Genomic DNA, 14,075 nt, shown 5'->3' on the forward strand with positions numbered 1-14,075 from the left:
AAATATTGCAGATAAGATGCTGACATGTTGCTATGCCTTTTTCCTCACCCTTTTAAATATACATGTGCCATCTAACAAAATCACTGTTCATTGGTTCGCTTTGTACTGTCTTTATGCTTTTTCTTTTTGGATTTAATTGTTTTTTTCTTTTTGCCAAAAGGCAGCTCTGCTTGTGTAATATTGGACAGAGTACAAAGAAACACAACCTGCTTCCAATAACAAAGCTATGTCCAAAACAAAGCAAACATTTGCAGCAAAACTTTCCAGCCATTGTACCTGGTTACATAAAATCTAAACATCAGCTACACTATACCCCAGCGAAGAAAGGCAGATAGGAAAAAATACCGCCAGATCAGGGTTTGATAATAATGCATATTACCACCTGCAGGCACTCAGATTCCTTGAGTCATGGATTTTTAAGTCCAGAAGGGACCACTGTGATCATTTAATCTGACCTCAGACATAGTGATAAATTTGGTATAAATGACTAGGTTACATTATGCTGAGAGAGAGAAAGGCATAGATAGATAGATAGGTAGATAGATAGATAGATAGATAGATGGGGTATATGGGGATAGATGGATAGCTATATAGGGTGTATGGGGATAGACAGAGGGTGGGCAAACTTTTTGGCCTGAGGGCCACATCGGGGTATGGAAATTGTAGGACAGGCCATGAATGCTCACAAAATTGGGATAGGGGTGCAGAAGGGGGTGAGGGCTCTGGCTCGGGGTGTGGGCTCTGGGGTGGGGCCAGAAATTAGGAGTTCAGGGTGCAGGAGGGGGCTCCAGGTTGAGGGGGGGGTTGAGGACTCTGTGCGGGGGGGGGGGGGGCACGGCTGGGGATGAGGGTTTAAGGTGCAGGAGGAAGCTCCAGGCTAGGACCGAGGGGTTTGGAGGTTGGGAGGGGGATCAGAGCTGGGGCAGGGGGTTGGGGTACGAGGGCGCCAGCTGAGGGTGAGGGTTCTGGGGTGGGGCCGGGGATGAAGGAGTTTGGGGTGCAGGAAGGTGCTCCGGCCTGGGACCAATAGATTCAGAGGGCAACACGGGGATCAGGGATGGGACAAGCTGTTGGGGCATGGGGGGTGGGCTCTGGGGTGGTGCTGGGGATGAGGGGTTTGGGATACAAGAGGGAGCTCTGGGCTGGGATTGAGGGGTTCGGAGGGCAGGACAGGGATCAGGGCAGTGGCAAAGGATTGGGGCACAGGGGGGGCTCAGGGGTGCAGGCTCCGGGCGGTGCATACTGCAAGCAGCTCCCAGAAGCATGTCCCCCCTCCTGCTCTGAAGAGTGACCAGGCTGCTCTGCATGCTGCCCCATCCGCAGGCACCACCCCTGCAGCTCCCATTGGCCAGGAACCATGGATGGATGGGGTGTATGGAGACAGATTGAGAAATAGAGAGAGAGATAGGATGGATGGGGATAGATACATGGACGGATGGGGTGTATGGGGATAGAGAGATGGATGGATGGCTCTGTATGGGGATAGAGAGATGGATAAATGGGATAGATGGAGATAGACAGATGCATATATAGGGTGTATGGGGATAGACAGAAGGTTGGATGGGGATGGATAGATAGATTGATGGGGTGTGTGAGGATGGATAGATGGGTAGATTAAGTGTATGGGGAGAGATAGATGGGGTACATGGGAATAGATATATAGGGTGCATGGGGATAGATAGATAGATAGATAGATAGATAGATAGATAGATAGATAGATAGATAGATAGATAGATAGATAGATAGATAGATAGAACCATATTCAGAAATTTAAACTTGCTATAATCAATTAAGTTGAAGGGGCAAACTCAGCTCGCCTTATTTACATGAAAAGTCCCGTAGATTTCAGTGGGAATCTTTCTGCGTCAGTTTGGAGGATCAGATCCCAGATGTGCTGATGAATTAGGGTTAGGCAGTACAGCATATTAATGTTTGGGCTTCTAGACAAGTTGATCCCATCTTAACATAGGCCATGAGCGAAATGAGGCTAAGATTTTCAAAACCGGAGGCTAACGTTAGGTGACTGAGTCCATAGTGTGGGACCTAAAATAGTGGTGTGATTTTCAAATGTGCTGAGCCCAGCATCTCCCATTAGCCACTTTCCTAGGTGTCCAAGCCTGGATTTAGCCATCCATTTTTAAAAATTTTTTACCTAAATCTAGTGGGTTTCCCTCTGATCCAGTGCACACAAGCAGTACACAGAACAGCAGTCAGTGCAGAGAGCCCCTGCAGAGAGACGCTGGAGACGCACCGGAGACAGATCAATACCCTGCGCTGAAGTCAAGTCCTTGGACCAGAGCAGTGGGAATGTTGCAAGATGGGCAAAGATTCATAGAGAGGACTGGGGGTGGAAACCTGCACAGCTCCTATTTGCTCTAGCCCAGAGGTGGGCAAACTACAGCCCGCGGGACCCTCCTACCCGGCCCCTGGGCTCCTGGCTGGGCAGGCTAGCCCCTAGCCCCTCCCCCGCTGTCCCCCCACCCCCAGCACAACGCTCTGGGCAGCCGGGCAGCGCAGTTGCAGAGCCCGTGGCCTGACCCGGTGCTCTGGGTGGTGCGGTAAGGGGGCAGGGAGCAGCGGGGGTTGGATAGAGGACAGGGGAGTTTGGGGGTGTGGTCAGGGGGTGGGAGTGTGACTAGGGGTCAGGGCGGTCAGAGAGCTGGGAACGGGGGGTTGGATGGGGCAGGGGTCCCGGGGGGGCAGTCAGGAATGGGAGTGGGGGTTGGATGGGGCGGCAGGGGGCAGTCAGGGGTGGGGGATCCAGGGGTGGTCAGAGGGCAGGGAGCAGTGGATGGGGCAGGAGTCCCGGGGGGGCCGTCAGGGGGCGAGAAGCGGGGGTCGGGGGGTCAGATGGGAGGTGGGGGCCAGGCCACGCCAGGCTGTTTGGGGAGACACAGCCTGTAGTCCATCATTTCTGTGAATACTACATTCACTCAGAACGTTTGAAACAAAACGATGGTTTTCTTGGCTTTCCTGGCACATACAATGTCCTTGCCAACCTGGGCTTTTGAAAATAAAGCACACAGTGTGTAGGGACTCGGTGACTGTGGAGACTGGCAATAGCTTGCAGCAACCTTTAGGTCATCAGTCCAAAATTGACCAAGGGCAATAGTTACAGAAAGACCTTCCCATCTAGTGACTGTGTGGCCTGGATGCAATGAGTCTTAATCCACTTCCCCAGAGGACTAATTGGTCTCCTTGTTGAAAGTGCACTTCCAGAGCAGGGTTGATGCACACTGGCAAGAACACAGCGGGGGTAGCTTGCACAGCCATTGTCTGTCCTGTGGATAAACAGAAGTCTGAAACCCCCAAGTCTGCCCCACTCAATTTTGCTTAAAATATAAATTATCTTTGTGAAACCCCCCAGTTAGAGGAATGCAAAAATATATCCAAAAATCTCCAGTTCCTTCTTTCTCCAGCCGCAGAGTTCAATAATAAGCAAAAGGATTTCTTCACATTCAGTAAATAAAAATACACATAGCTATGTGGCTCAGACCTGTCATGTCAAGCACTAGCCAGGAGCAGATGTTCATGGCAGAGTTAGAAACCCCTTTAAATTAAGGACTTATAATTGCTGCACTGATAGACAATTATAGTGATGCTATCAGGCGCCGCTATAATTAGAAAACACTAGAGGTCAGTTGTTTTTTTGCAAGTGCATTTTGACACAGTGGCAAACAAGAGCTGGATGTCAACAGCAACAACGTAGCAGAGGAGAGGGGGATAACACAACATAAGGATGTCACCATGTGATCTGAACAGAGTCAAGTGACCAAATCCCTGAGCAGAGGATGTAGTGCAGAGACAGGCAGCTGGATTCTTATGCAGCCTGAGGGCTGTCAGCAGCAGCCAGGAGGCCACTACCCCAAGAAGCTGTGAATTTGTAAACTTGAGGGACCTGTGGCAATGGGTTCGGCAGAACCTAAGCACCAGTCCAGTGTCAACTCCTGAGCACACACAGCTTCTGTGGCCTACAGCAGGAACTGTGGGTGCTCAGCATCTCTGAAAACCAGGGCATTACTATATAAACATCAGTGCAATTGGAGATCAGCCCTCTGATTTCTGAGTCCCCTAGCCCCCTGTAACCAGCACACTGGAGTTAAGAGCCCTACCCTTACGACATTCCCCCTAGTATCAGTCTGAACCAGAAGAGCCCTACCTTCTGAATCACCAGCACCTCTGTCCATAACTTGAAGGTGTCCCCTCCAAGAACCAACACAGGCTAATGCTGTTCCAGCACAACATACCATGGTAAGAATACAGAACCCAGAGGGCAGACTGTATCTACCTGTGGTAGCTTCAAGAGGTTTGTCTGCAGGGATAAGAGCTTTGCCCTGACCTTCTGCTGTGTGTGGCATGACACCATCTAGGAGGTCTGAGATAGGTCTTTGCTTTTTTCCCATGTCAAGCCTTCACATACCCACAGATCAGTCTCTTTGCTCTGAAGCTGCCTATTCCATAGAGCTAATACAAGAAGACGTAATCTACATCAGAAGGAGGAAAAACTGCACAAACTCAGCAAGTTTCTCTTTCTAATTGGCACCATATATTATACCAATAACTTCACCAGTGCATGATCTTTTCCCCTCTGCCGGCTGACGTCCTGAGCATTTGATCCCTGCAGACGCCAGCTGGCCGGATGAAAAAGAAAATCATGCCCTGACAAAGTTATTGCAGTAATGTACAGTGCCTGCACCAACAAGGGAAGAAACGTGTTGTATTCCTTCAGTCTGCCTGCTTTTGATGTGAGATAACATCTTCCCATAAGGGAGCAAACCAACAGAGAGGACAAAGTCATTCTAGTTCACCCAGGCTGACTTCTCAAACATTCATTCAGAGAGGGCCTTACAGGGCCATAGGACTCAAGCCGGGACATTTCTTAATGGCAACATTTCAACCCCATTGTTATCCATCTAATTAAGGCTGAATGTTTCTAATTCCGAACTGGCCAGGCACAATGGAGGAAGGCAATCCACAATGTGCTGTATAGGATGTGATGGCACCACTTGGCACCCCAATGTCTAGCACTGACTGTTGCTGGGGGTTATTCCATTAGAAGTTGGAACCAGAAACGCTCCCCAATTCACACCTGAATAAATATGATTCCAAAAATGTGAATGTTACAGTCTCAGTTTCACCCATCCCCCTCTGATTGGCCATCCTCCCTTCCAAGACTTAGTGATACCCCCCACCCTGTCAACTCTTACTTATTATCTGGCTCCATCTGGCTAAACTGTTCCAAGAGCCAGAGTCCATCCATCCATGAGATCTGTCCTCAGAAACCCCCTTGCTGCCATACCACCAGTCACATAGAAAAGCAGTAAGGGCCAAATACAACTTCAGTTTGTACGCACAGCTCCCACCAACATCCCTGGACATTCTGCTACAGCGCAAGGGCAGCGAATAGCCCATAGACTGTGATGCTTTCACATAATCCTTGCAGATTGTAACAGCCCTACTCCCAAAAGGCCAACAGGAATTTCACCACTGGTTTCAGTGGGAGCAAGTTCAGACCTTAAAACCACAAGAAACTCTTTCAACTTAAATGGCCAAATTACCTCTTTTGCATTTTTTCATTCCAAACAGTTCAGCTTTTATTCTCTTGCAGACTTTCAAGGCCTGATCTTGCTATGATTGAAGTGGATGGGAGTTTTGCTATTGACTTTAATAGCAGCAGGATTGGACCCTACACATAGATCATCCATACCACAGTCACAATCAAGTCAGGGGATCAAGTTACAACACAATTTCAATGTATAGGTTTGACAGTACCTTAACCAGTATCTAAAGCCTTAGATTTGACTAGGCATATACCAATGACATTTTAAGGCAAGGAAATTACACTGTATAAAGTTATACACATGCCATATCCTGCCCCAATCCCAAACACCAATATCCATTTTTACTGAAAGTTTTTTTATTATGTGCTGGAGAACAGCATGACAACATTGATAATAACAATTCAAAACCTTGCTAGGAGTGCATTTGATGCAGGAGTCAGAAAGCCTTGTAATAAACCTTAGTAGGAAGTAGAGTATTTTGTGGTGCAGGTTGCTACAAAACAACAACAACAACAACTGCCTTAGGAAGTCTTTGCATCCTTTTGCTTTCAAAGCAAAACAAAGTCACCCTCTTTTTTTGAGAAGGTGCTTTTTGGCCCAAAGCTCAGCAGAAGGCCTGACAGAGTGAACAATTCCCCTGCTAGACACAAAGAGAGAGAGAAAGCGAGAGCCATCACCTGGTCAGATGCACATTGAAAAAAAGCTCCAATCTTTAATCATGTTTTAACATGTGCTAACTAAAGCATCTTGACTAGCACAATTGTAAATTCTACTGTAGATGGGACACAAACATTTCTTGCTTGTCATGTTGAACCCTAGGCTGCTTGCTAGAGTTAAACACAACTAGGAATGAGCACCCATGTCCTCTAATACTTGTATAGTGTCTACACTATAATTTACAGTTGACTTGAGTACCACGTGTTAAAACATATCTACAAATTCCAGTGTAGACATACATTAGGCGATGTTTAAACTAGGATAACAGATAGTGTCTAAAAATGTGTTAGCCAACATGTTTTAACTAACATATTTTAAACACTAGTGTGGACAACCCCTCAGATATTAACCATGACCGGCTAACACGTTTTAAAATGCCTTAAACCATGCCTGTAAGGCCGTAAGCAATGGGGACAAACAGGGTTGGAGTCTTAAAATTAACCAGTTTGCACAGACTCTACGGTATCCTGGAATTAACCAAATGCCATGGGTGATAGCCTAGAACTAAGCAAATTCTTTGGATTTAAAACTAAGTAAATGCAACGGGGTACAGCCTAGAGCCCACCAAATCCTTTAACAGCCCAGAGATAACGCAAGACGCGCATTATGGGCTACTAACCGCGCGTTAGCGGCATTCACGGGCTCTCCGGAGCATGGCTGCCTTTGCTGGGCCACCGAGGCGCTGAAAAGCCCGGTGCCCCTGTGGGTGTGACCTGTAGCTTCCCTGGCTGGGGGGTGCCTTTGCTTTGCACAGTGCTCCCTTTGTGCACAAGGCGCGGGCAGCGTGGGAGGCCGGCATGCCCCGGCGATCCGCCCAGAGACCAGCAAAGATCCCCGCTGCAGGAGCAGCAGCGCAAAGGCAGTGAAGGGTGAATAACCGCTTTTAAATGGGACTGTCACTTACTTATCCAGGACGAAGTAGAGATCGAAGGCCCCGTGACAGGAGCGCTGGTCGTCTCGCCCTTCCTCCTCCGGCTCCGCTTGGGCGCAGGACGCCAGGCTGCAAGTGGCCAGCAGGAAGGCGCAGAGGAAAGCCGCTTTCTCCACGCAACTCCCACGACTCGCCATTTTCTTCCTCAATCTCTGCCCCCCTCCCCCGCCCCGCAGCCCTCGGCGTCTGTCCAGAAGCAAAGGAAAAGTTCCCGATCTCCTCTCAAACATGCGCAGAACCAGATCTCGGCTCCCCCACCCCACTGGTCCATGCAAGGGAAGAGCTGCTGCTGGGGGTGGGGGAGATTTTTGTGTGGCAGCGGGGCTTGGATCCGGGTCCGGGCAGACGGTACCTAAAGCCCCATCCCCCCGCCCCGCGCTAACAGGCTGGGCTTGGTTGCTAGAGTAGCAACTCAGCCCCGATTTCCTGCGTGCCTCCTCCCATAGGGAGCGAACAGATTCGTAGGGAGGGGGAGACAGGATCTTATGGTGGGGAAGCGGAGCTGGGACTTTCCTGTTCCGGGCTCCAGAGCAGGGAAAGGAGAGCAAGGCTGCAAACTAGCAAGAGATGCCCCCCATCCCCCAACACACCCACCCACCAAACACCAGAGCTATGCCCAGGGGTACAGCTCGGGTCTGCCTCGTCTCCCTCCCTGAGAGTCAGCTCTGGATTCGTTTGCTGGCAAATCTAGAAGTCTCTCCCTCTAGGCTTGTTGCAGCATCCCCCTTCCCGTCGGAGGCAGCTGGTTTGACAACCATGCTCTGTGTTTAGGGACCCTAAAGCAACTAGGACCGGTCACCGCTTTGCTATTTGTGGCGTGTCTGTCATGGGCACGGCCGGGGCTCCGTTCTGGAATCATGCAACAGGTAAAGGGCTAGGAGGAAGAATGGTAGCGATGTGTCTAGACCGCAGGCAAACGAACTGGAGTGATCTGTCTGGACCCCAGCACTGGGAACGGGTCGTGCAGAGAGGCTGTTGGCTCCACGGATGTTTACTCAGCTGCTGCCCTTTGTTTAAAGGGGAATCGATTTAATCAACACTGGTGCCACCCTCCCCAGTGTCATGAAAACAGTTCAGGCTCCTATCGAGCTACCGATTGTTTTTAAAGCGCTGCTTTTAAAACAATCCGGCTGGGCCGCAGATCGATTAGCCGCCCAAACGCCTCTGGTCAATAACAGTACACTCGTCCGCTCCCTAGCTGCTCATTACCCTCGGTGCCTCGCGGTTGCCAGTCGGGGAAAGAGTCCCTAGGGAGGCGGATGAGGGGGAACGTTTTACGTCCGGGAGGCAGCCTTGCGATTTCCGAAACATAACGAATCGGTGCCTCTTTCAGCCGCTGTTATCAAGCCACCTTGCCCGTGCCACACGCCTTTTCCATCCGCGTGCAAAGGAAAGTGCCCGCTTGCTGTTGTGCAGGTTGCTGCTTTCTCCCCGTCATGCCACCCCACGCTTAAACGTTTTCTTCTAATGATAAAAACGAACACACACCGAGAGACTTATGTATTGTGGGTGTTATACACGGGGGTGGATGGACGGTGTTGGTACGGTTCAAATAAATCACTGAGTTAAGATTTCTCCACATAACACACAGCCTGGACCTCCCCCACAAAAAATGCCCCTTAAAGAACTGGCCAAAGCCCGCATTCATCTGGATGCTGCATATGAAATCTGAATAATTAGCAGTTTCCAGCCGCCCATCTCCAAGCAGGGAACTAACTCTCCCCCAATCCCCCACCAGTCACAGTTCCTGAGAAGGGACTGGGATTATATGACCTGGTTAATGCCTAGAGCCACAGGGAAGGATGCGAGTAGTCACTTTGGATGAGAGAGCTGGGAACGGACATTGCTCTTTCTCTGTGGGGAAGGCTCACTTTCAGAGACTGAACCCAGAGCGACCATAAGGGTTGGAAGGCAAATTGCTGCAATTATATTGTCCCAAAGACTCCTAGCCGGCCTCTCATCACAACCCCAAGAGAGATCGCTCCCCTTGCAGAGAGCAAAGTTCTTTCTGAGGACCAGGAGCGGGTCTGGTTGTTTCCCTGCTCTCAGTGACAGAGAGGAGTCTGGATCTGGAAAAGGGGGTAAACAGTGAGGTGGCAAAATTTGCAGATGATAGAAAACTACTCAAGCTAGTTAAGTCCCAGGCAGACGCTGAAGAGTTCCAAAGGGATCTCACAAAACTGGATGACTGGGCAACAAATGGCAGATGAAATTCAGTGTTGATAAATGCAAAGTAATGCACCTTGGAAAACATAACCCCCTACATATAAAGTGATGGGGTCTAAATTAGCTGTTACCACTCCAGAAAGAGATCTTGGAGTCATTGCGGACAGTTCTCTGAAAACATCCACTCAATGTGCAGCAGCAGTGAAAAAAGCGAACAGAACGTTGGGAATCATTAAGAAAGGGATAGATAATAAGACAGAAAATATCATGTTGCCTCTCTATAAATCCATGGTACGCCCACATCTTGAATTCTGGTCGCTCCATCTCAAAAAAGACATATTGGGATTGGAAAAAGTACAGAAAAATGTAACAAAAATGATTAGGGGTATGGAACAGCTTCTATATGAGGAGAGATTAATAAGACTGGGACTTTTCAGCTTGGAAAAGAAACAACTAGGGAGGATATGATAGAGGTCTATAAAATCATGATTGGTATGGAGAAAGTAAATCATGAAGTGTTATTTGCTCCTTCTCATAACACAATGAAATTAATAGGCAGCAGGTTTAAAATAAACAAAAGGAAGTATTTCTCCACACAACACTCAGTCAACCTGTGGAACTCCTTGCCAGAGGATGTTGTGAAGGCCAAGACTATAACAGGGTTCAAAAAAGAACTAGATAAATTCATGGAGGATAGGTCCATCAATGGCTATTAGCCAGGATTGGCAGGGATGGTGTCCCTAGCCTCTGTTTGCCTGAAACAGGGAATGGGCAACAGGGGATGGATCACTTGATGATTACCTCTTCCGTTCATTCCCTCTGGGGCACCTGGCATTGACCAGTGTCAGAAGACAGGATAGTGGTCTAGATAGACCATTGGTCTAACCCAGTATGGCCTTTCCTAAGTTCCAAAGCAACCTTTTCACAGTGTCACATTAGCATCTCCTGTCCTGGGTCACACAACAGATAGCACCAGAGGCAAAGTTCTGAGCTGAAGTGTGCATTCAGGTGGGAATTAAATCCCTCTCAGTTGTAGCCTGATCCCTTGATGCTTGCCTCTTTAGTGCTGAAACTATCAGAAGGGCAGTCTGGTCCTCCCACCTCCAATCCTGTGGGATCCAAGGTAAAGATTCCTCTGATCTAGTGGATTTTCCAACTTTTTTCATTTGCAGACCCCTAAAAAATTTCAAATGGAGGTGTGGACCACTTTGGAAATCTTAGACACAGTCTTTGGACCCCCAGGGGTCCATGTAGACCACAGGTCAAAAACCACTGCTATAAGGAAGCTAAGCAGGGTGGGTTCCCTCTATGTTGTTGCTTGCTGTCTCAGTGTGCCGTCCACGTGTTTGTATGTGTGTGTGTTGGGGCCAGATTTGCCAGTGAATATATGAACCTGGTGTATGTCTGTGGTATGTGAATGTGTATGGATGTGCTGTGTTTGTGTACCTATGACTGCTGCCTCTATGCACCATTGTGTGTATTTCTGTGTGAGGTGCGTGGGTGCAAGAGAGTGTGTATATTTGCGTCTGACTGTGCCTATGGATAGGAAGCAGAAGATGTTTGGTGTGACCATGTGGGAGTGTGTGTTGTGTGTCTGTGCAGGAGTGTGTGTGTATATTTGTGTGTATGTGTAGGGAAGTGTGCTGTGTGTGTGTGTTGCGTGTGTATGTGGGGTGTACATGCAGGAGTGTTGTGTATGGTGTGCGTAGGAGTGTGTGTTGTGTCCCTGTCTGTATTTGGAAGGGTGTGTAGATGTAGTGCAGGGCTGGGCTTTGTGTATGTGTGGCGTGTGCAGGCATGTGTTGTGTGTACCGTGTTGTGTGTACCGTGTGCATGCGCAGGAGGTTGTGTTGTGTGTGTGCAGGACTCTGTGTTGTGTATGTGTGCTGTGTGACTGTGTCTGCATGTGGGGGTGTTATGTGCAGGAGGTTGTGTTGTGTGTGTGCAGGACTCTGTGTTGTGTATGTGTGCTGTGTGACTGTGTCTGCATGTGGGGGTGTTATGTGCAGGAGTGTGTGTTGTGTGTGTGCAGGACTCTGTGTTGTGTATGTGTGCTGTGTGACTGTGTCTGCATGTGGGGGTGTTATGTGCAGGAGTGTGTGTTGTGTGTGTGCAGGACTCTGTGCATATCTTGCCGTTCATGTGTTGTGCGTGTTGTGTGTCTGTATGTGGGGTGTAGCTGTGTATGTGTTCACATGGCACCGGCCGCCCCCTGCCGGCGGGTCCCGGGGCTCCGCAGCACTAGTTCTGCGCCGGGATGGCTACAGCCTCTCCCCAGCTTCCCGGCGGGCTGGCGCGGCCCGGCCTGGCCCGGCCCGGCCGGGCGGGGCAGAGAGGGAGCGAGCTAGGGCGGCGGGCGCCGGGCCCCTTCGCCAACAGCCGCAGCCCGGCCAGGCTGGGAGACGCGGCCAGCAAGTCACTTCACTGCCCAGATACAGGCTGGGGCTCGGGAACGTGGCGCCCCCGGCTCTGTTACATCCCCCCCCCCCCACAACTGTTCCTACACAACCCCCTCACACTAATGCCCCCACACAGCCCTCCCACTTACACCCGCCCCAATACACACACAGCCCTCCCCATGTACACACAGCCTTCTCACACACACAGCCCTCCAGCAACACATGCAAAATACACAGCCCTCCCACCTATACTCATCCACCTACACACACAACCCTCCCACCAACACACACAAAAATACACACACAACCCTCCCCATATACTCGCAGCCCTAGCCCTCCCACCTACACCTCCCCAAATACACATACAGCCCTCCCCATATACACACAGCCTTCTCACACACACAGCTCTCGCACCAACACATACAAAAATACACACACGGCCCTCCCACCTACACACAGAGAGACAGTCCTCACACCTACACATACACACAGCCTGTCTGCCTACACACACAAAATACACACATAGCTCTCCCATCTACACACACTCACCTACACACACAGCCCTTCCACCTACACACCCCCACCAATGCACACACACTGACAAACCTCACACCTAGACTCAGCCTTTCTGCCTACACACACAAATACCACACACAGCCCTCCCACACAGACTTGCAGCCCTTCCCATATACACAGACACACGCAGCCTTCACCTACACACAGTCTTTCCGCTTACACACACACACACACACACACACCTGCAACACAAGCACACACATTCCCATGTACGCGGATAGGCAATCACACTCACATCTGGGCGCAGACGCACACCTCCCCTCTCTGCTGGGTAAGTTACTGCTAGAAAATCTTGAGCCAACGTTAAAGCTACAAGCAAACCGGCTCCGATTTCGTTTCACGTTTCCTCACTGGACCCAGTTCAGAAAATCAGACCGCCCTGGCTGTAGGCGGGTCAGCAAGAAAGAGGATCAAATGGTTTTAGTAGACAATGTGCTCGGTATAAACCATGCCCGTCGGAAGTTGAATGCACTGCGTGTTAACCACTTTTGCTGCCCTGGCCATTTCAGCCCCAATGGTTAACTTAGATCATGGAGATGGAAATAAAAGCAACCCACATCCTATATGTTGACACACACACAAAATGAACAAGTGACTTCAGGACAGTGAGAATCCCCTCCCACTAGGCGTCCTTTCCAAGGGAAATGTCTCTTTCCCGGGCTGCTGCAGACGTGTCCGAGGCGCAAATGTGCCAAGGGCAGATCAGAAACAGATTTCCACCCCTCTGTATGCATTGAAATCCATCCAGTAAATTGCCTTTTAAAATCAAAGCCAAATGCTCATCGCTTCGGATCCCTTTGGTGCGCGACAAAGATCTGGTACCTATCAGTGTTGCAGGTATAATTACCCCACACAGTGCTTTTCAACCTGGAATAAACCGGAGTACGCATCGCGTATCTTTTGACATTTAAGTGGCTCGTGCACATTCATCATGTTTCTTCACTTTTTCATTCCGGCTCCCTCATAAACAATCGATTGCATTGCTCCTGTATAGACACGGGGTACACGTGCAGAGAGACAGTAAACAGAACACCCCAGCGACTATCTATTAATGCCCCTTGGGACCCTGCAGCGCAACAGTGGGGCATACTTGAAGGCCTGTATAAAATTGGGGATAGTGTAATAATCATGCAACTGTAATTATTGAGCTGAGAATCAAGAACAGTCTGAATTAAAAGTCTGTTACCCCCCACCCCACCCCCCTTTGCTGTGTCCAGATATTACAGAACTACTCGGCAATGATTTCTTCATACTTTAAATACCAATGTGTGCCAGGGTTAGGGGAGACAGCACAGTGGTTAGGGGAGATTTTGACTTAATTCTTGCTCCACTCCAGCTCTGCAGAGCTTATATTTTTGTTTCACATTTTGATATTTCCAGGGTTCACGTTCTGAGTATAAAATCAGCATCAGCATAGAGAGATGACCGGTTCATTGCTTCATGCCCTGTGCAAATTTAACAACTCCTCTGACTGGTGGGTAGGTGAGATGGCGTCTAACCTCTTTGTCTAATCAAACTGGGCGCGCGGCGGGTAGCAGGGGCGGGAGGGGACAGGGCGTGGGGTGGGGAGCTGCACGATTGAAAATGACAAGAAGGCCTATGTTCATTTGCTCATGCATTGCTCAAAATAAAACCAAACCAACTGCATCCAATCCCATCAGCTGATCTGACACTAACCTCTCTAGATCCTGTTTCCATCAGGGAATCGACACAAATAATCTTAGC

At 49.5% G+C, this 14,075-nt stretch overlaps 1 protein-coding gene across 1 annotated transcript in view; it reads right to left on the reverse strand.

The window, feature by feature from the left end:
• ANTXRL (ANTXR like) overlaps positions 1-7,439 on the reverse strand; it is a 70,551-nt gene extending 63,112 nt beyond the window's left edge. The window contains exon 1 of the mRNA XM_077822082.1: positions 7,183-7,439. Within this exon, the coding sequence (XP_077678208.1) occupies positions 7,183-7,439 (257 nt within the window). The remainder of the gene's footprint in view (positions 1-7,182) is intronic.
• Positions 7,440-14,075: the final 6,636 nt, after the last annotated feature.

This window comes from Eretmochelys imbricata, chromosome 7 (assembly GCF_965152235.1).
Source record: "Eretmochelys imbricata isolate rEreImb1 chromosome 7, rEreImb1.hap1, whole genome shotgun sequence".
In the NCBI taxonomy this organism is placed as follows: Eukaryota; Metazoa; Chordata; order Testudines; family Cheloniidae; genus Eretmochelys; species Eretmochelys imbricata.